At 39.7% G+C, this 22,879-nt stretch overlaps 1 protein-coding gene across 1 annotated transcript in view; it reads left to right on the plus strand.

Moving 5' to 3' along the window:
• Nucleotides 1–22,879, plus strand: part of NOTCH2 (notch receptor 2) — a 185,005-nt gene that overhangs the window by 70,377 nt on the left and 91,749 nt on the right. The window contains exons 3-4 of the mRNA XM_066377289.1: nucleotides 11,225–11,484; nucleotides 14,720–15,055. Of these exons, the coding sequence (XP_066233386.1) occupies nucleotides 11,225–11,484; nucleotides 14,720–15,055 (596 nt within the window). The remainder of the gene's footprint in view (nucleotides 1–11,224; nucleotides 11,485–14,719; nucleotides 15,056–22,879) is intronic.

The following is a 22,879-nucleotide window of genomic DNA, read 5'->3' on the forward strand; positions in this document are numbered from 1 at the left end:
GCTGCCACATCATCCTACAGAAACTGGGAGGGTTTTCCTTTTATTTGGTGCAGATTTCACATTCCCTATCGTCTTTTGTTGCTTTCCCGTGACCGGTCAAAAGTGCACCATGACTTTACAGACACACTGTATATTGTGGCAAGAGATGTCGGAGAGCTTAGTGCCTAGCCTATGTTTTCTTCCAAGATGATCATGGTTTCACGACTTACATTCAAGTCTTTTATCCATTTGACTTTACTTTTGTGAATGGTGTAAGTTGGTGGTCTAGTTTCATTTTTTTGCATATATTTGACCAATTTTCCAGCACCATTTGTTAAAGAGACTATCTTTACTCCATTGTATGCTCTTACCTCCTTTGTCAAATATCAGTTGTCCATAAAAGTGTGGGTTTATTTATGGGTTCTCTGTTCTATTCCATTGATGTGTATGCCTGTTCTTATGCCAGTACCAAGCTGTTTTGAGTACAGTGGCCTTGTGGTATAACTTGATATCAGGAAGTGTGATACCCCCTGCTTTATTTTTCTTTTTCAAGATTGCTGAGGCTATTCGTGTTCTTTTTTGGTTCCGTATACATTTTTTGGAATATTTGTTCTATATCTTTGAAGTATGACATTGGTATTTTAATAGGAATTGCATTGAATTTATATATTGCTTTGGGTAGAATAGACATTTTAATGATATTTATTCGTCGTATCCATGAACACAGTATATGCTTCCACTTGTTTGTATCTTCCTTGATTTTTTTTATCAATGTCTTATAATTTTCTGAGTACAGGTCTTTTACCTCCTTGGTTAAATTTACTCCTAGGTACTTTATTTTTTTAATTGCAATAGTGAAGGGGATTGTTTCCTTAATTTCTCTTTTAGACAGTTCATTGTTGGTGTATATAAATGCCACTGATTTCTGAATATTGATTTTATATCCTGCCACCTTGCTGAATTCATTTATCAGTCCCAGTAGTTTTTTGACTGAGACTTTAGGGTTTTCTAGGTACAGTATCAAGTCATCAGCAAATAATGAAAGTTTTACTTCTTCTTTTCCAATTTGGATGCCTTTCTTCTTCTTGTCTGATTGCTGTAGCTAGGACTTCCAGAACTATGTTGAATAAGAATGGTGAAAGGGGGCAGCCCTGCCTTGTTCCTGATCTTAAGGGGATTGCTTTTCATTTTTGCCCATTGAGTATGATATTGGCTGTGGGTTTGTCATAGATGGCCTTTATCATGTTGAGGTATGTTCCCTGTATTCCCACTTTGCTGAGAGTTTTGATCATGAATGGGTGCTGGATTTTATCAAATGCTTTATTTGCATCTATTGAAATTATCATGTGGTTTTTCTCCTTCCTTTTGTTTATGTGATGAATCACATTGATTAATTTGTGAATATTGTACCAGCCTGGTCTCCCCAGAATAAATCCCACTTGATCATGATGTATGATTATTTTTCATGTATTGCTGGATCTGATTTGCTAATATTTTGTTGAGAATTTTAGCATCTAAATTCATCAGGGATATTGGCTTATAGTTTTCTTTCTTTGTGTTGTCTTTGCCTGGTTTTGGAATGAGGATTATGTTCGCCTCATAAAAGGAGCTTGAAAGTGTTCCCTCCTCTTGAATTTTTTGAAATAGCTTGAGAATAATAGGAGTTAGTTTTTCTTTGAATATTGGGTAAAATTCGCCTGTGAAGCTATCAGGCTCAGGGCTTTTGTTTGTTGGAAGTTTTTTGATAACTGTTTCAATCTCTTTTGTTGTAATTGGTCTGTTTAGGTTTTCTGATTCTTCCAGATTGATTTTTGAATGATTATATTTTTCAAGGAATTTATCCATTTCATCTAGGTTTTCCCATTTTGGGGCATATAGTTTTTTTTTTTGTTTTTTTTTTTTTTTTTAGAGACAGAGAGTCAGAGAGAGGGATAGACAGGGACAGAGAGATGAGAAGCATCCATCATTAGTTTTTCGTTGCGCGTTGCAACACCTTAGTTGTTCATTGATTGCTTTCTCATATGTGCCTTGACCGTGGACCTTCAGCAGACCAAGTAACCCCTTGCTCGAGCCAGCGACCTTGGGCTCAAGCTGGTGAGCTTTTGCTCAAACCAGATGAGCCCGCCCTCAAGCTGGAGTCCTCGGGGTCTCGAACCTGGGTCTTCCACATCCCAGTCCAGTGCTCTATCCACTGCGCCACCACCTGGTCAGGTGGGCATATAGTTCTTTATAGTATTTTCTTACAATCATTTGAATTTCTGCTGTGTCAGTTGTTACTTCTCCACTCTAATTTCTAATTTTATTTATTTGAGCCCTCTTTTTTTCTTGGTGAGTCTGGTTAAAGCAGTGGTTCTCAAACTTTTAGAGGTTGGGGCACATTTAAAATCCTACAAATAATTGTAGGTGCACTGTATACAAATTTCTGAGAAATATGTTATAATAAGTCAAATATTAAAGAAAAAAATATAAAGTCCAGGCGTGCTTTTATGGTAATTAAACGAAATACAGTAAATACGACAAAATTAAATTTATTCTGATATTAAAAATACATTTTTTGTTACTCTTTTGAGTTACGCTTTTTAGAATTCATTAAAAAAGGGGTTAAAAAATTTTAAGAATGACAAAAAAGTTATCTTTTTATATATAAAGATACATTCTTAGTAAGATTTAGCAAATTCGGCAGGTCCCGGCGCGAATGTGTTAAGTTTTTTCATTTTTGTGTTTATGAGAAACATGAGCCTGATGTGCCCTAGCGATTTCTTCAATGTTTGGGCATATATTTGAAAGGCCAACTCTCATTTCTTCTTCAATAGATTGAAGAATTCCTCTCTTTTTACTCTTAATTGTGTTGAGAGTAGAAAATCCTAATTCACATAAATAGGATATTGAAAATTATAGTAAAATGTTCAAAGCTTTTTTAGATATTGCCACATATTCTACTTTTATAGAAATCCAGAAGGCTTCAAGAGACAGTTCCTTATGTTTAATCATCAATCCAAAAGCTACACCATACGTATCATCTTAACTTTACACCAAACAAAGAATAGAAGAAACTTGCCTCCAGTCTTTCCCAGGAACATAAGGGGTAGTGTAAATAATCCAGTACCACAGCAGCTTAACAGCCTTTTGCAACCTAATCAGGCCAGTGAGGTGGGGGGTTGGGCAGATTTTCAGTTTATAGCCAATTTCCCACACCTCTGTCCCCAATAAATCTAAACTCCAAAATCCCAACAGGGTTTTTGGTCCCCAACAGGCACATATTTCTCTGGAGCACCATAGGGCACAGCTGGAAATCTTCTAGGGCACACCAGTGTGCCCAGGCACACACTTTGAGAACCACTGGGTTAAAGGTTTTTTGATTTTGTTTGCCTTTTCAAAGAACCAGCTCTTGGTTTCATTGGTCTTCTGTATTGTTTTTTTATGGGTTTTTTTTTTTTTTTTTTGCCTCTATGTCATTTATTTCCGCTCTGATTTTTATTATTTCCTTCCTTCTACTTCCTCTAGGCTTTAGTTATTCTTTTCTAGTTCTTTTAGGTACAGGGTTGACTTGTTAATTTGAGCTTTTTTTTGCTTCTTAAGCTATGCCTGTAGTGCTGTGAACTTTCCTCTCAGGACTGCTTTTGCTGTGTCCCATAAATTTTGAGTTGTATGTTCATTTCACTTGTTTCAAGGAAGTTTTTGGTTTCTTCTTTGATTTCATTGTTAACCCATTCATTATTTAATAGCATGCTGTTCAGTCTCCAAGTGTTTGAATGTTTTTCAGTTTTTCTATTGTAGTTGATTTCTAGTTTCATGTCGTTGTGACCAGAGAAGATGCTTGGTGTGATTTCAATCTTCCTAAATTTATTAAGACTTGTTTTGTGTCCTAACATGTGGTCTATGCTAGAGAATGTACTGTGAGCACTTGAAAAGAATGTATATTCTGCTTTGGAGTGAAAAGTTCTGAAGATATCTATTAAATACAGTTTATCTAGTGTGTCATTTAAGGTCACTGTTTCTTTGTCAATTTTCTGTCTGGAGGTTCCATCCATTGATGTTAGTGGGGTATTAAAATCCCTTACTATTATAGTATTGCTGTTGATCTCACCCTTTTTGTCCATCAAAATCTGTTTTATATATTAAGGTGCTCCTATATTAGGCACATATATATTTATAATAGTTATATCTTTCTATTGTAATGCTCTTTTTATCATTATATAGTGACCTTCTTTATCCTTTACTATATATAGCCTTTGTTTTAAAGTTTATTTTGTCAGATATTAGTATTGCTACCCCAGCTTTTTTTTTCCTTTCCGTTTGCATGAAATATTTTTTTAAAGAGGTTTTGATGAACTAGAATCCCGGATTCCAAACTTTTTACACAGGGGTCCAGTTCACTGTCCCTCAGACCATTGGAGGGCTGCCAAATACAGTGGTCCTCTCACTGACCACCAATGAAAGAGGTGCCCCTTCCAGAAGTGCAGTGGGGGCTGGATAAATGGCCTCAGGGGGCCGCATTGCGGCCGGCCGGCTGTAGTTTGGGGACGCCTGATAGTGCCAAGATGGCAAACCTTTTTAGAAAAACCACCCACTTTTGCACTGCTGGTCAACCTGGTCCCGCCCACTAGTGGGTGGGAGGGACCAGGTTGACCAGCACTGCAAAAGTGGACTGTTTTTATAAAAAGTTCTGCCATCACGGATCTAGTGGGAGGACCAAGATAGGATTGATACTTCTTCTGTCTACTAGCTGTGAAATCTTACTCTTTCTAAGCTTCAAGGTCCTCATTTACAAAATGGATATGATAATATAAAGCACTGTTCTAGGGAGTAATAAAAGAGATAACAGCTGTGAAATTCTTAGCAAATACATAATAAGTGCTTCAAAAATGTCAGTGACTATTATTATTGTTGTTGTTTTCTTAAGCATAGAAGAGCCACTGAAATAATGAGGAATCCTAGAAATGATTTTATACTAAGAAATAGGCCAAAGCACTGAATCCTGGAAAAAAGAAAACAAAGGACTAACACAACTATCTGCACATTCTTGAGGGGCTTTGTTTAAGAGCAGAAGGCTTGCTCCTTTTTGTTCTAGAGGACAAGGCTAACCGGTGGGTGGAAATTGTAGGGAGGCATAATATTAAAAAATAAGATAATTTATACAGTTTTAAATTTACCCTTTTAAACTGTACAAGTTAGTGATTTTTAGTATATTTACATATATGTGTAATCATCTAATTTCTGAACATTTTCATCCTCTCCTCCCCGATCCCAAGAAAATCTCTAGCCCTTAGTAGTCATTCTCTGTTTCCTCCTCTTCCTAGCCCCTGTGCACACTAATCTATCTTTTTAATCTTTATGGATTTGCTTATTCTGGGTTATTTTATAAATATGAAACCATACAATATGTGGCCTTTTGTGTTTAGCATATTTCACTTAGCATGACGTTTTCAGGTTTGCCCAGGTCATAGCAAGTATTAGATTTCTATTCCTTTTTATGGCCAAACAATATTTCGTTGTATGGATATATCACATTTTATTTGTCCATTCATCAGCTATGGACATTGGATTCTGAATAATACTGCTACAGACATTCTTTACAGATTTTGTGTGGACCTGTGCTTTTAGCTATGTTGGGTATATACCTAAGTGGGAGGCAGGATTCTCAACCTCAGGAAGAAAATGCTTTCCATCAATGGGATCCACCCATAATAAAGATTGTTGTCTTGTTGAAGTAGTGAGCCAGTAATTTTATTTTACTTAAATGCATGGCATTTACTATGTGCTTGCTAGATATCATAAGTGCTTTACAATTATTTAAAAACCATATGACGTAGACATTATTATTAAATCCATTTTACAACAAGGAGGGTTTAGCTCAAGACCACTCATTGAGTAAACGGGGAGCGGGTATTGAATTCCAGGTGGTCTGGTTCTAGAGTTTGTACTATTAATAGCAGGCACAATAATCTCAACATTTATTAAATTCTAACTATTTCTCACAGGCTGCTAATCATCTTTCAGTAATATTTTACAAAGAATTGTCTCACTGGGTGGAAATTACCTTAGGTTGTCTTGAATCCCAAGGTTCTGTTATTCCAAGGATGAATGGAAGTGGGAACAAGCCAGCAATAAGATGTCTGTCCTGAGGCAGGTGATTAGAATTTTTGAATGATAATTATTATAGGAGTTCAGTTAACAAGAGTGTCAGAACATGGTAATAAACTATATGTAACTTAAAAGGATTAACCAAAAGTGACTTTTGAGATTGTGAATGGAGCCTTAGAAAAATGGAGGAATTTGAAGTCTTATGGAAAAATGATGCCACTTTTTAAATGTTTTGATTCAAGTATTGGCAGTATATATTAGGGGAAGGAGATGACTTTAGTAAATAAACATAGGGAACTGGAGCTGTATATTATATGATGGTAGTTGTTTAAAGTCAAATGAACAACAGCAATAACAAATGCATATGAGAGAACAGAGCAGGGCAGCTGAGGCTTGAACTTTTAAGGTGGCCAGAATTGATGGGGAAGGAGAAGAGCAATCAGCATTAAGCATTGATGAGCTTGGAGATGGAGGGAGTCACAGAGGCCACATGTAAAAAGGATTTAAATGATGGAAGCAATACCTCCTATAGGAGGAAAATTTCCTTTTGATGGAATCTCAGATGAGACCACTGAAGTTCACAAGGTGAAAGTCATTGCTCTTAGAACATAGTTTCTGGGCAATAATTAGAAGGAAAGTTGTGTTACAAAGGGATAAGTAAGAAGTAGATGGAAAGGAAAGGAAAACACCTGTGAACCTAGGCCACAGTTACAGGAGTTTGGCTGTGAAAGGGAAATGAGAGGCTTAGTGAAAAATGTAGGCTAAAGGAGAGTTGCACTGTAAAGAAATGGACTGATGTCTAGCTGCAGAGAACGTCTTAAATAAGAAATTAAGTCTTCATTATTATACTAACAATAGGTCTAGTTTCACATAAAGATAAGATGTGGTTCTGTGTATGGACTTTAGGAGAGTATTATCAGTTATACATCAATCATGTCTAAATATTATCTCACTAGAGTAAAACTCTGAATCCTTCTTTACAGGGCCCTGAAAGCACCTCGTGATCTGCCTTTGGTCACAGCTGTCGATCTGTTTTCAGCTACTCTTTTCTTAAAATTAATCCCTTTGGTAGAACCGCAGAGATCTCCTTGCTGTTCCTCAGACATGGCAGGGCTGTTTTCTGTTTTAGGGCTTTTGTGTTTGTTGTTCCCTCTGCCTTGAACACGCTTCCCCTAGATACTGGCATGGCTAGTCTATCACCTCATTCAGGTCTTGGCCCAAATGTGCCCTTTCAGTGAGGTCTTCTCTGGTTTTCCTATTTAACACCAACATACTTCACTTCTGTCTACCCCCTACCATCCCAATTCTATCCTTTTCGGTTTTATTTTTTCCTGTTCTATTTTTTCATAGCACTTAACTGCACCTAACAAATTAGATATTTTACTTATTAATTTTGTTTCTGTTTTCTCTTACTAGAATTTTCAAGTCCCCAAGTTAAGGATTTTCCTAGCACTAGAACAATGCCTGACAGATAATACACTTACTAAGTGTTTGTTGGAGGAATGAATGAGTGTAATATTCTTTGTGGAAACAGATATGAGAACATTTTTTTCATCATCAAAATATCATTATTAATAACCATGTAGGATGCTACTTACAGAATTAGGCTTCATATATTCTCTTACCCAGGACTTGACAACTTTTCTGCACCAGATAGTAAATAGTTTTGTGGGCCATATAGTCTCATTGCAACTATTCAACACTGTTATTGTAGTGCAGAAGTAGCTGCAGACAATCCATAAATAAAGGTGTGTGCCTGTGTCCCAATAAGACTTTATTTATGGACACTGAAATTTTAATTTTACATAATTTTTTCAAATGTCATGAAATATTCTTTTTTTTTGGTTTTTTTCCCCCTAACCACTTAAAAATATAAAAACCATTCTCAGCTCGCAGGCCATATAGAAACAGGCAGTGGCCTGACCTGTGGTGGCGCAGTGGATAAAGCGTCGACCTGGAAATGCTGAGGTCGCCAGTTCAAAACCCTGGGCTTGCCTGGTCAAGGCACATATGGGAGTTGATGCTTCCTGCTCCTCCCCGCTTCTCTCTCTCTCCCTCTCTCTCTCCTTTCTAAAATGAATAAAAAAACAAAAAACAAACAAACAAAAAAAGAAACAGGCAGTGGGCCTGAGTGCACCCTCCAGAGCACTTTGCCAACCTCTACTTTTATTGGTTTCTTAAGCATACTGTAGTTGAAATTATTTTTCCATAGAGGGAGCAACAATGTAGATTGAACCTAGTAACATAATTCAGGAGTACTTTTGTTTGGCGCCAGAATTTTTCATATTTCATTCTGTTTTCCTGGGAAACTTCTGGTTTCATGATGTGTTTATGATGCTGACACTTCAGTGAGTTTGCATTAGCTGAGCAGATGCCACATGATAGTGTTGGGGAGGTCATGGTAGTGTACCTGGGCAGAGCCCACCCACATTTAAAAGTTTGCCACTATTTACAAGGTAATTCCTATATGGGGGAATCAAGTGTTGTCAGCCAGGCTTAATGTCCAGAGGACCGCATTATCCAGAACAGATTTCTTGAATAAGTTGCAAATGCTTTTAATAATATAGCTCAGGGTTAATTTTAGCTATGCTACATTGGCAGTTTTACTCTCCAACTTAAAAAACAAAACAAAACAGAAAATAACCTATTATCAAATCAAACTGTGATTTAAATAATGCATCATTTTCCTCGGTAAGTACAAGAGAGGGAAAAAAATTTTTATTTGTGAATCTTTTTAATACAAAGGTTTTTCACATACTTGATTTTATTTGATTCTTACCACAACCCCACAATGTTTAAGTCTTACTATTTGCAATCTGAGAAAACTAATAGTGAGGTTAAGAATGTTGTCCAGGCCTGACCTGTGGTGGCACAGTGGATAAAGCATCAACCTGGAAATTCTGAGATCGCTGGTTCAAAACCCTGGGCTTGCCTGGTCAAGGCACATATGGGAGTTGATGCTTCCAGCTCCTCCCCCTTCTCTCCCTCTGTCTCTCCCTCTCTTCTCTAAAATGAATAAATAAAAAATAAAAAACAAAAAACAACGGCCTGATTCGATCAGTTTAAAAAAAAAAAAAAAAAAAAAGAATGTTGTCCAAGGTTACAGCACCAGGACTCCAAATAGGCCTGACCAAACGAGGTGGTGCAGACTCCTTGCTGGAAACTGGAGGTGGCTTCTGGTTTTTATGCTGTTCCCACCCCTCACTGCCTCTCTTCTCCAGCTTCACCTGCTCGTGCAGATGCTGGAAGCTCCGGCTGCCCCTGGCTCTGTGCGCCGACTGTGCACAGCACTGGGAAGGCATGAAGAGGTTGTAGTTAATTACATCATTCCCACTGTGGCTATTTACCACCTGTTTCCTCCTCAGCCATTTTAGCTACTGAGTACTTCTTCTGGGCATTTTCTATATTAGTTCCCTAATGTTTGGTTCTCCTCTTTTCTCAATAACTATGACCTCTAAAGACTTTCCCCTTGCCAACCAAGGGCTAATTAAAAGTCTGGGGTATGACTGGCAAAGGCAGGAAGAAGTACATACAACATGATGCCAGTGCTTCAAGTCTGGATGACTGGGAGAATCAGGACACAGTGATTGGGTTGAAGAAGCTGTAATAGCAGCAGAAATATGTCTGTGTGTGTGTGTGTGTGTGTGTGTGTATGTGTGTGTGTGTGTGTGTGTGTTGTGAGTGTGCTCGCGTGCGCACATGCAGGTTTTTATTCATTTATTGGTTTTCAATTACAGATTACTTTCAACTTTATTTTGTGTTGGTTTCAGGTATACAGCGTGGTGGTTAGACAACCATATGCTTTACATAGTGTCCCACTCGATATTTCCAGTACCCACCTGGCACCATACACGGTTATCACAGTACTATTGGCTCTGTTCCCTATGCTGCACTTCACATGGTCCTGTTTTGTGACTACCAATCTGTACTTCTTAATCCCCTCATCTCATTCTCCCAGTCCCCAACGCCCCTGCCAGGGACTGATTTTGAGAAAGAAGATCTAGGGTTTAATTAAATGTGTTATTTTTGAGGTAATGGTGGAACATTGTTGTAGATTTAATTTTCTGTGCCCCTAGAAGTAAATATGGAGAAATCGTTCTGAAACGAATCATTGGGGGTGACAGCCACGTGGCAAAATTTATGGTTAGAATCAAAGTCATCATATATCTTTTAAATTCTTCTTAGAGAGGGGTCACATTTAAACAACCTCTTCATTATGAAAATGGACACTTTCCATGCCTTTTTAATGGTGTTCAGAGAAAATTGTTTTAAGTACATCTATTACAGATAATTTGGGATGGTGCATGTTATGAATCAGTGGGTGATATATATACAGAAATTCCTCAATACACCATGTGGAAATGTTATAGAATGCCACTCTTGAATTGTTTTCCCTTCTTCACTTTGGTGTCTATACAGTCAGATATTTTTAATGTCATTTTAATTATATTTTGTGCTTTTTTAATTTGGTTAAAAAAAAAGCTGCTTACTACTTATATCTAAACAGATTTAGGTTGAAAGGAAAAACACTTTCCCTGTGAACCATTCCCTATTTCCTCTGTACCTCCTTTTTCTTCATCATAGGCTCAACTCCATGAAAATAACCCAGAAATCTGGACTGATTGGTGTTTCAGTGGAAACAGGAAAAGGAGAACTCACTATTTCTTAATGCTTAATTGAGAGAAGACATGTGGTATTTTATATACTTTAAATTGGAAAGGATAAGAGGGTCAGCCCATGCATTATTATATTTGAATGTCTTAATCCTTCCCAACAGCTTAATCAAAATGAGAGTTAATGTATTTACACAGACATGTATCAACAATGCTGCACAAAAAGGTGCTGTTACACCATACCAGCCTGTATATACATGAAAAAATATGGATGCATTTTGCCTTTAAGTAGTCATGCTGACTGGCCCTGGCAGACCATGCTGGATCACCAACTAATATTCTGTCACCAGCCTAGACTCAAAAGGACAATGGAGTATGTGGTTAATTAAGTTCTCTAAACACTTCTGCTCTTAAAGCAAGGCAGTTATACAGCTGTACCTTCCGGGCTCTCAGTCCACAATCTAGTCTTTTCTTGACTGCATCATCTTGTATGTTTCTGGACTGCAAGATGGCAAATGTTCTTATGGATTCCTCTCTTTTCCACACAGGTGTCCAGAGGGCTTCTTGGGAGAATATTGTCAACATCGAGACCCCTGTGAGAAGAACCGCTGCCAGAATGGAGGCACGTGTGTGGCCCAGGCCATGCTGGGGAAAGCCACATGCCAGTGTGCTCTGGGGTTCACAGGCGAGGACTGCCAGTACTCAACCACTCACCCCTGCTATACATCTCCCTCCTGTCTAAATGGAGGCACCTGTCATGTGCTCAGCCAGGATAACTATGAGTGCACCTGCCAAGTTGGTTTTACAGGTATCAAATGGGACTCTGGCCCACACTTTACTATTCTCAGTATGTCTCTTTATTTAGCATCTTTTAGATCTTGACATCTGGTTCTTAAGGGTTCCCCAACTCTGGTACATACTTAATATTATGGTAAGGAACTGGAATGTTCTAAACAACTATTTTTAGCTTCCTTTTGAGAGTTTTAAAAGAGGAGGAAGAAAAAAGAGTCAAATATTCAGAGGTATTGGACTGCTGAAAGTATACAAGTCAGGCTTGGGGATCAGGATCACTTCACTGTCACCGGAAGAAAAGCTGTTAATCACTTGCTTCTTGAAATATTCTCTCCCTGGACATTCAGGGCATTGGCTGTTATGACTTTCTGAACTCCAATTGTTCCTTTTGCTTCTGCATTGCCTTGTCCTTGTCCATTGCATTTTTGTGTTCCTTGAAATTTTGTTTTGAGGCCTCTTTTAAGTCTTCCAGCTTTTCCCTGGGAATCTCGTGATCTCTGATTGCTTTAATTGTCTTTGTCTTCATCAGTTGCTATTGACTCTGATAGTCATCTTTTTTGCTTCATCCTAACCCTGACATTCAGACTCATGTTGTTAACTATGTATTGCCTATTATCCTTGGAAATTCAACAGGTACCTCAGACTCAACATGGTAATATAAATTGTGATACACTCCAAGTAGTACTTCAGACTAGAAACTTTCCCTCATCCTTAACTCCGTTAGACTCAGCACCCAATCAATCACCCTCTGAGTTACCTCTGACCTGTCTGCTCCTCTCCATTTACTCTCCTGCCCTGCAATTACTCTCCCAGTCATCTCTCACCTGGACTTCTGCAGTCATTTCCTAACTGGTCTCCTTGCCTTTACCACCTTCCCATTTGTTCACCTGTCAGATTACCATAGCTTTCATTGTAAATGCAAATCCTCTCATAAACTCACCTGCTTACAATGCCTTATGACTTCCCATCAGCCACTGGGAAAATTGCAAACTGTTTTACATGGCTTCCCTAGCCCTTCACAGTCTAGCCCTTACACCTTTTTATAGCCTCACCTTCCCACAAGCGTTGAGCTCCAGTCATGCCGTCATTCTCATCATTTCCTGAAAATGTCACACTTTCCTGTTGCCTCTGTGCTGTTGCACACTCCTTTGCTGGGAATACCTTTTCCTATACTTGGTGATTACCCAATGTTACTTAAAACTCTGGCTCACTGGCCCTTTCATTATTTCTTTAGGCAGTTAGTCTCTGTGCTCTATTATTTTATGTGTCACAATTCATTGTAATTCATTTTTTACATCTCTCATCTGAGTAGATTATGGGTTCTTCAAAAGTAGCACTGAGCTTTATTCAGAATGAATCAGGAGTGTTTATTAAGTTGGATGAGAAAAGGAGAACCAGTCACCATTTTGTTCCCCACAGCACCAATAATCCTGTAAATATAATCAGGAAAAAATAAAAAACACACTTAGAAAATGAGATTGGATCATTTGGTTTGGAACTTTTGCTCTATTGATTTTTCATTAAAGGGTGTTGGTAGGTGTGGATCAGTGGTCCCCAACCCCCAGGCTGCGGACTGGTACCGGTCCATGGGCCATTTGGTACCGATCTGCAGAGAAAGAATAAATAACTTACATTATTTCTGTTTTATTTATATTTAAGTCTGAATGATGTTTTATTTTTTAAAAATGACCAGATTCCCTCTGTTACATCCGTCTAAGACTCACTCTTGATGCTTGTCTCGGTCACGTGATACATTTACCCGTCCCACCCTAAAGGCTGGTCTGTGAAAATATTTTCTGACATTAAACCGGTCTGTGGCCCAAAAAAGGTTGGGGACCACTAGTGTAGATAACAGTAGGGGTGGTCCGTTATCTTTGTTGTGACTGTGATACATCAGTGCTGGGAGTCTTTGAGAGAATAAATCTTTCCTGATTATTAGTTTTGAGCTGTTTTGTTCCACAGGCAAAGGGAGGCCATGCCCATTTAGAAGAGTTTAATCCTGACTGGGTGAAATGGCAGTAATGCCTTTTTTTATAATTAAAATGTTACTCTGAAATGATCCCCAAATTAAAACTTCTCCCTTTGCCATTAGAAGGGTTTCTTCTTGATGTTGCCATGTCTGATCATCTTTGCACATTTGCCACTTTTGTCAGTCCCACGTCAAGTTCACCCTCTTGGTTTGATGGTAGACTTATATCCTTCCCAGTCTGACTTTAGAAGCTGATATACCCTCTTAGATGAAGAAACAGAGGCAGGATGTTAATGCTTTTACTATGTAACATTTGTAGAAAACCAAGTTCAGGGACCTATTTCAGTTATAGGCCAACACTGATACACATGGTTGTCAAAAGTAACCATTAATCTCCTTTCCACTGTAGGTAAGTAGCACTCAGTGGAATGAAGAGAAAGTAGGAAGAAAAATAGCAGTTTTTTTCATTTTCTTTCTGCTTAGATGTATGTGTTGTGCCCAAGTTTTAGTGCACCTCCCCCTTGGGTTTGACATTCCTGATGGGCAGAGAGCAGTTCTATGTGCTCAGTGTTACCTTGTTCTCTCTTTTACAAAAGCTGTCACTACTGTCATTTGCTTCCCAGTGGGGCCAAAGATTTGGATGTTTACTTTGACAGCTACTTGGAGTGTTACGGATTCCGGGGACTCTCATATCTTTAGTTTGTAACAAAAGCTTAAGCTAATGACAGCACAAAGCCACATGAATACCAAGTTGAATACCAGCATGGGTGTGTTTTTTTTTTCCTTTCTACCTTTCTCTACTCTGCTTCCTGTAGTCATGCCTTAGTGTCGAGCATATTAGAGCCTTCTTGCTTCTTCTGGAACTTTCCTACCAGAGAGAGTCCACAGGAGTTACCTCTCTAGACTTTTAGTCTCATGACAGCTTCTAGTTCTGTCTAGTTTTCATAAACAAGGAACCAGGGACTCTTCATCCTCTTCAGACACATCAAGCAATATTGATAGCAGCCTCACAATTAATAAAATGTTTCCCAGAATAGGTGTGCATGTGTGTTGTGTTTAAAGGAAATAGAAGAAGTATTGACGTGTTTGTATCTTCGAAGAGGTCTATGTGTGACTATATATTATGGAAAAGATGAATACATTTTATTTGTTCAGAGAGCTTAGGAATTCTCCATGCAGTAACTACTGGAGATCACCTGTTGGGTGGGAGACGTGGAGTGGTGAGGACGGGGCCAGCTCCCATTTTTGTGAGCAGTGCTGAGATCTATTTTCCTTCCCCCAGGTAACCACTGCCAGTGGACTGATGCCTGCCTGTCTCATCCCTGTGCGAATGGCAGCACCTGTACCACTGTGTCCAACCAGTTCTCCTGCAAGTGCCTCGCAGGCTTCACAGGGAAGAAATGTGAGACTGACGTCAATGAGTGTGACATTCCAGGACAGTGCCAGCATGGTGGTACCTGCCTCAACCTGCCGGGTTCCTATCAGTGCCAGTGCCCCCAGGGCTTCACAGGCCAGCACTGTGACAGCCTCTACATGCCCTGTGCACCCTCCCCCTGTGTCAATGGAGGCACCTGCCGGCAGACGGGTGACTTCACTTTTGAGTGCAACTGCCTTCCAGGTAAGCAGTCTCTCTCACGTCCTGGAACGGGAGATGCACCTCTTGCACAGAAGGACGGTGGTGGGTATGGCCCAGTTGCTCCTTTAGAAGGTGCCCTTCCCAGCAGGGAAAAGGGGAAGTGAGAACTTTGTGTGAGGGGCGTTACTGATGAAGACAGAGTTTTATGGGCCTGATGTGGTGTATAAACTGAGCAGGGGGTAATTTAACATGTCAGGGTTTATGATGATGAGTGGCTAGGAAGTTGTTTATTATCCTTTTTGGAGAAACAGAAGTAAGAGAAATAGCTATGGGAAAGGGGTAGACAAGTATGTGGAATGGAAAAGAACACAAGAATTAGTGAAAATTGCTGTGGTTAATGACATGCTTTAAACTGAACTAATAGTAATAAGTGATCAAGTTTCCTATATGCTTTTATCTCTAAAAAAATATTTTCCTGTCTACCTACATGTACCCACCTACACCTTTGTGACTTTCTCCGGGCTTCTGTCCCTCAGAGCCCTCTCCAGCTACCCTCTCTGACTTTGGGGTAACCCTGTCCTGACTTGAAGCTAGAGGGTTTGGGAACTGGGGTGAGGGGTGGTGCTCTGTTAATCAGTGAGCACTTTATGAATGGACACTGATGGGTTGTACATGGCACAATCATACATAACCCCAAGATAGTTACAAAAAGAGGCATCATGGGAACAGGGGCCCAGCATCTGCAGAGGTGGAGGAAGGAGCAAGCCTGGCCAGTTCACTAAACTTCTTATAAAAACGATGAGGCTGAAAACAGAATTTTGATTGGGAACAGAACACAAGCAGCTGGAACGGATGAATTACTAAGCAACAAAGATTCTGTTTTTATACAGTTACCCTCCTTACAAAAACAAAAGAAGGAAAACTGGACGGGGCAATAATGTGCTAAGTAAGCAGAATTGCCTCAAAAAGAAGTTGTTCTCTCTACTCTTTGGGAATGAGAGTTTTTGATTCTGGGTGTGAAGATATGTGGTTCACATGTAATGGGCTTGTGTATTTTCTTTTCTGGGAATTAAAGGTCATACGTTGGTCCCCAGAATAAAACCAAATGGGATTTATTTATTTCATTTAGTGAAAATTTACTGACAGCCAGTCATGTTCTAGGCACTGCTATGTGCTTGGGCTCTGACAGCGATACAAGACTGCCATGTCATAGAAAACATGACACTGTTAACCATAAGCCATAAGAGTGAGCTCTCACTGCCTGGCTTTCAGTTTCTCTTTTAATGAAGAGTAGATAATATTATTACTCTAGACACTAAATAAACTGCATTGACATAATATTGCTGTCATCTACATTATCTTGTAGAAAGAATAGCTTAAATGTATCTTTCTTTATTCCTGTTTTCATTTCAAAGGTTAAGGAAGGAAATAGAAATGTGAACAATTTAATTTTACTAATATTCTAATAGGCTACTAGTGTTAGTGTCTAGTAATTGAGGTTAGTGTGATTTACTGTGGAAGGAAGGCTACATGTGTTTTTAAGCTTCAAGAGAATTACTTTAAATAGGTGCCTAGAACAGGCAGTTGATTTGGCAGCAAAATACTGACGGGAAGTTAGAGAAGTCAATAAAGGAAGTTTTTAGCTAGGAGAGAGTGATTACTCACCCCCATAGTCTCTGCATTGTTATTCGTTAGCCGCGATAAGAACCTTAGAGAATTCTGATAGTATGTCAGGAAAGGCTCTGTCAAGCCAGAATAGTATCTCCTCCTTGAGAAAGGAAATAACCAGGAATTCCACAGCTGAGAGGCTGCCAGGCTTCTGGGATGCAGTGAGGAGAACTTGGCTTTCTCTTATGCTCTGCGTGTAGTTTAAAGCAAGACATTTACTTACTCACTGATGAGAAGTGTGTGTGTGTGTGTGTGTGTGTGTGTGTGTGTTGAGGTTGCGAGGGGTGGGGGTGGTGATTTGGCAAAGAGAAAACTAACATTTATTTAATGCCTTTTATGAGTCAGGCATGATGCCAGATCCTTCTGCATTCATTAGCTCATTTACACAAAAGCTTAGGGACAGGTATTATTTTTCAAGTTTCCCCAGGTGAAGCAACGCCAGTTTGGAGATGTCAAATGATTTACCCAAAGTTGCATTGCTAATGGGCTGAGTCCCAAAACCCAGGCAGGTTCTTTCCAAAGCCTGTGCTTTGAGTTTGCCTGCATCACGCTGCACTGCTTGTCTACTCCGAAGGGGCTTTGAATGTGTCTGAAACTTTTGTTAAATGTTTTGAGGTTTTTGAGTTAGAAAGAAAAGTACGTTCATGTTGTAAGGAAAAAAAGAGATACTTCTACTTACATTTGACTAGTATTCGTTAATATCTGCAAGTATGACATCTTGCAGACATTTAAAAATTGTTAGGTAGACTAGTTCTTGCCTTTCAGGATCCCATGATCTATAAAATAGATGACATCAGCTTGGACAATGTTTACATTAAAAAAGAATACAGAAGAACAGATGAGGCAGTAACACTGATTAAATAGGTATTTGCACAGTTTGTAAGATTTTATGCTCCTAGTTTTTATGTCCCAGGTGGAGTTTGGAAAATATTAACTTTATTTCCACATATAGTGCCTGGAAGATGATCTTCTTTTAGAATATTTTTTTTTTTTTGATAAATGCAACACCATTCTTGTGCTTCTGTCCATTGCCCTCCACACTGTCCTAAATGACTAAATAACTAAAATGTTACTTAAAATAGTGACTACTGTCTCAATGTAAATAACACCTTTATTTGAAGAGAATCAATATTTCACTGCTAAAAATGGAGAAACCAAGTCAGGAGGAGGCAGAGTTGCTTGTAAAGCTGTTGTGTGACTCCCAGATGGCCACTTCCCACCACATTTCAAGTTCAAGTCTCTGTACTTCCAGTTGAGGCCTACACCGATCATCTTTTTTCAGATTATTCTTGTCCCCCAAAGCCCCTTCATTACTGGCCCTTCTTTACTTTTTCTCCTCTTTTTTTAGAACACTTATCTTCTTACTGTGTAATTTGCACTATATAATTTACTTCATATGTCTATTGTTTATTGTCTATCTTTTCCAAATTCTGCTCCCTCTTCCCCTCTCCAGCATGAAAGCTAGGACCTTTGTTTTTGTTAGTGATGTATCTCAAACACCTAAAACCAGGGCCACAAATATTTATCGACTGACTGAGTTTAGTATAATATCGCAGCATTGGGAATGTAACTTTGTGTGATCTTCTCATTCTCTTCCTGGTGGCAGGCATCTTCGTCTGGCTTCTCCTTTTGTTTTTGTATTCTCTAATACTGTATAAGAAGAGTTTTTGAGTGCTTTTCTCCTCTGGAAGTCAGTGAACGCCACATAAGCTAATGATTATACTGAAATGGTTTAGTTATAGTTCTTTTCCTGCAAAAGGCATTATTGTTACAGTGAGTTGATTTTAGTATTATTGTAAGGGGGGATTAAAACTGGAAAAATGACTTACCTTGTGTGACAAAGAAAGAAGTATTTCTCTATAGAAGGAAGAAAAAAATATATATTCAAGAGGGAACTAATAGAATTAGACCCAGGAACTGTATTTCATCGTCTCCTCGGATCAGCAGCTGTTAATAACGTAGACCCTCACAACGCTACCATTAAGTGCAGGGTGTAGCAGATGCTCTGAGGTGGGGCACTCAGCCAGAATAATTTTAACAGAAGAACAAAATAGAAAATAAATTATTCAGTCATTGACTCACAGTATTTTGGGATTAAGGCCAGTAAGTGGGGAGAGAATGAGTTAGTCTGGTTTTGTGTTTGTGGACATTTTAAAAAGTCGCACATATAATATGCAAACAGTGGGTTGTTTGAACCTACTGGCTGTGCCTCAGGAGTTCACAGTTGGATTAAATAGTCCCCAATGTACTTTCCCTTTTTCTTTCTCTCCCATATCTTTTTATTCCTCTGTGATTTTTAAAAAACTTTATAAAAAGCCGTCTGATCTGTCCTCTCTGAACAATGAGCATTTATCCTTTTGTAAACCACCCTATACTTCACAGGGTGATTATGTGTACTATCCCTATGTCATTGGAATAAAGCCACGCACATTTTATGGCTTTTATGTCTTCCCCATTGTTGCTGAGCTTAAAACTGTTAGAAATAGCCCTGGCTGGGTAGCTCAGTTGGTTAGAGTGTCGACCTAATATGCCAAGGTTGCATATCCCTGGTCAGGGCACATATAAAACTCAACCAGTAAATGCATGAATAAGTGGAAGAACAAATCAACCTCTCTCTCCCCCCTCTTTTCCTCCCTCTTCCCTTTACCTCCTCTCTCCCTCCCTCTCCCCCTCCTCTTCTCTATCTCCCTCTCCTCTTCTCTCTCTAAAATCAGTAAATTTAAAAATTTTTTAACTGTTAGAAAGCATCCCCTCTTGCATTCTCATACACAGGGCATACAGTGTTCTCCTGGGCATCATGGCAGTCATAGCCTGCATTCTCATACACAGGGCGTGCGATGTTCTCCTGGGCATCGTGGCAGTCATAGCTTGGCAGTTTCTCTGGAGCAGGTGCAGAAATCTGCTGATGCCTTTTTCCATGGTGCATTGTTTAGCTCCTTTGACTTGGGCCCCATGTCCAGTTTTCTTGATATTCTCAGAAGTGTTTCCTGTTTTCCCATGCTAGGTACTTTTGCCAATGCTCTGTCCTTAGCTTTCTTTCACCTTCTTCCCCCACACACCCACTCCACATTTTTATATAGAACTCAGGCTTTATGATGTGTCAAAGGCACCTATTTCTCTGAAACGCCTTCTGCTTTCCCTCCCCCCTTGGGGATAAGAGACCCTCTAGGTCAGGGGTCCGGAACCTTTTTGGCTGAGAGAACCATGAACACCACATATTTTAAAATGTAATTCCATGAGAGCCATACAATGACCCGTGTACGTTATGCATTATCCAGTAAAAATTTGGTGGTGTCCCGGAGGACAGCTATGATTGGCTCCAGCCACCCGCAACCATGAACATGAGTGGTAGGAAATGAATGGATTGTAATACATGAGAATGTTTTATATTTTTAACGTTATTATTATTTTTATTAAAGATTTCTCTGCGAGCCAGATGCAGCTATCAAAAGAGCCACATCTGGCTCACGAGCCATAGGTTCCCGACCCCTGCTCTAGGGTCTTTTGGCAACCTGTATACCTGTAGCAGAGTGTTTATTTTTTCATCTTTCCCAGTAGATACTCTCTTTTTAACTTTCCCCCAGTACCCAGCTAGTGCCTGGCCCAGAATTGAGGCTCAGTATTTGACAAGTGAATGAATTGAATGTGATACAGAAGAGAATTCCTATATTACATAATTTTTTAAAATGTACTGAATTCATTTCTTTTGAATCCCCTTATTCACTTTCACGACTTCTTTGTTGCTAAAGTTAGAAAGGAAAGTGTAGAGCTTTGGGGAGATTCCAACAGAGGCAGGCAGGAGCCACAGCCAGGGTGGGTGGTGTGGCCCAGGACCGGGGGGCTAGTCATAGGGGTCAGTGAGCTCATCTGGCTCATTTGGAAGATGGAAGATATGTGCCAAGAAGATCAGTTGGACCCAGATAGGACCAGGTGCTTTTGTGACAGGCTTCTTTCCAGGGGGTGGAGAAGAAGGAAGTCTTGTAGATTTTTACCTTCTTGCCTTTGTTCCCACCATTGCAGGCATCTCTGGGTTTTCCCTCATTCTTTAATCCCTGTGCACGGAAGCTTTTCCTGGCACTTTCAGCCTGGCTGGGGAGAATCGGGCTGTGCCATCTCATCTTCTCCATCTTGTTCTCTTCTTCAAGCCTCTCCATCTAGCCTTTTCACCCTCACACCTCCCGGGGTCTGAAATCGGAAAGATATGGACACTCTCTGGAGAGATGCTGTTCTCTGTGTGGGATGACAAGTTCAAAGAACTCTCCTTTGCTCCCCACCCTCACTGCCATTATTTATCAGTTACATGGCCCACGGTTTTATAACAGCAGTCTTAAAATGTTCCTCCTAAGTTTAATTTCTCCTCATGGCCTTTTAAGGATGTGAATTGGCTTTAAGCAGTAGATTCCTTTCAGTACGGTCATGGGAGCCTCTCTGTAAGCTGCTACGCCCATCCCACACACAGGTCTGGAGCCTTGTCTGTTTCCCTTTCCCTGAAACCTTAAAATATATTTTAAAGAAGTGCTTGCATTGTAACTTATTCATGTAAACTTTACCCCCGCCCCAGACTTCCTTACAAGAATTTCGAAAAAGAGTTCTGTCTCTATTTTTAAAACAGATCCTGTCTTAACTTTGGAGAACTGACTTGGCATGAGTTTTTCTCAGACATGGGAACTTTTGACCTAAGGACAATTTTTCAGATTATTGAAAGAGAACTCTGAGGTCCCAGAGAACATGCTGATTGAAACTAGAGGAAATACCTAGTTCAGTACAGACCTCTACCTGCTAGTCATGGAAACTTGGATTGGGGCCCCACAGGCTCTTCATCTGTAACATAAAAAGGTTAGAGCAGGTAATCTCTTAAGAGATGCTTTGATCCCATTGATTAATAGTATTAGCTAATATATGTAGAACAGTTGTAAAGCATGAGGTACTGTTTTAAGTACTTTCCCTCTTAATATAATAAGATATTGAGATATAATTTGCATATTGTATGTTATGCTCTTTTAAAGGGTAAAATTCAGTGGTATTTAGTATATTCAAAAATATGTATAACCATCACCACAGTCAATTTTAGAACATTTATCACTCCAAAAGAAACCCTGTACCCATTAGTAGTCACTCTCCATCCTCCCAGCACTAAGCAACTACTAATCTAATTTCTGTCTCTGTAGAGTTGTCTGTTATGGACATTTCATATAAATCAAAACACACAGTAAGTGATCATTTGTGATTTGCTTCTTCCACTTAATGTTTTCAAAGTTCATCCATGTTGTGGAGGTATCAATACTTTATTCCTTTTCATAGTTGAATAATATTCTATAGTATATATGGATTTACCACATTTTACTTATTCACTCATCAGTTAATTGACATTTGGACTGCTTCTACTTTTTGGGCTATTATGAATAATGCTGCTATGAACATTCTTGCCCAAGTTTTTGTGTGGACATGTTTTCATTTCTTTTGGGTATATACTTAGGAGAGGAATTACTGAGTGGTGTGTTAACTATGTAGCTGCCCGACTGTATTCCAAAGTGGCTATACTATTTTACATTCTAATCAACAGTGTATAAGGTTTCCCAGTTTCTCCACATCCTCACCAATCCTTGTTATTATCTGTCTTTTTGATTATCACCATCCTAGTGGGTGTGAACTAATATCAAATCGTGGTTTTGGCCCTGGACAGTTGGCTCAGTGGTAGAGCGTTGGCCTGGCGTGCAGAAGTCCTGGGTTCGATTCCCGGCCAGGGCACACAGGAGAAGCGCCCATCTGCTTCTCCACCCCTCCCCCCTCTCCTTCCTCTCTGTCTCTCTCTTCCCCTCCCGCAGCCAAGGCTCCATTGGAGCAAAGATGGCCCGGGCGCTGGGGATGGCTCCTTGGCCTCTGCCCCAGGTGCTGGAGTGGCTCTGGTCGCGGCAGAGCGACGCCCCGGAGGGGCAGAGCATCGCCCCCTGGTGGGCAGAGCGTCGCCCCCTGGTGGGCGTGCTGGGTGGATCCTGGTCGGGCGCATGCGGGAGTCTGTCTGACTGTCTCTCTCCGTTTCTAGCTTCAGAAAAAAGAAAAAAAAAATTGTGGTTTTGATGTGCTTTTCCCTGATGGCTGATGATGGTGAGCATCTTTTCATGTGCTTATCAGCCATTTGTATATCTTCTTTGGAGAAATGTCTATACAGACCCTTTACCCATTTGTAATTGGGTTGTC

Source organism: Saccopteryx leptura, chromosome 3, assembly GCF_036850995.1.
Source record: "Saccopteryx leptura isolate mSacLep1 chromosome 3, mSacLep1_pri_phased_curated, whole genome shotgun sequence".
NCBI classification, from domain to species: Eukaryota; Metazoa; Chordata; class Mammalia; order Chiroptera; family Emballonuridae; genus Saccopteryx; species Saccopteryx leptura.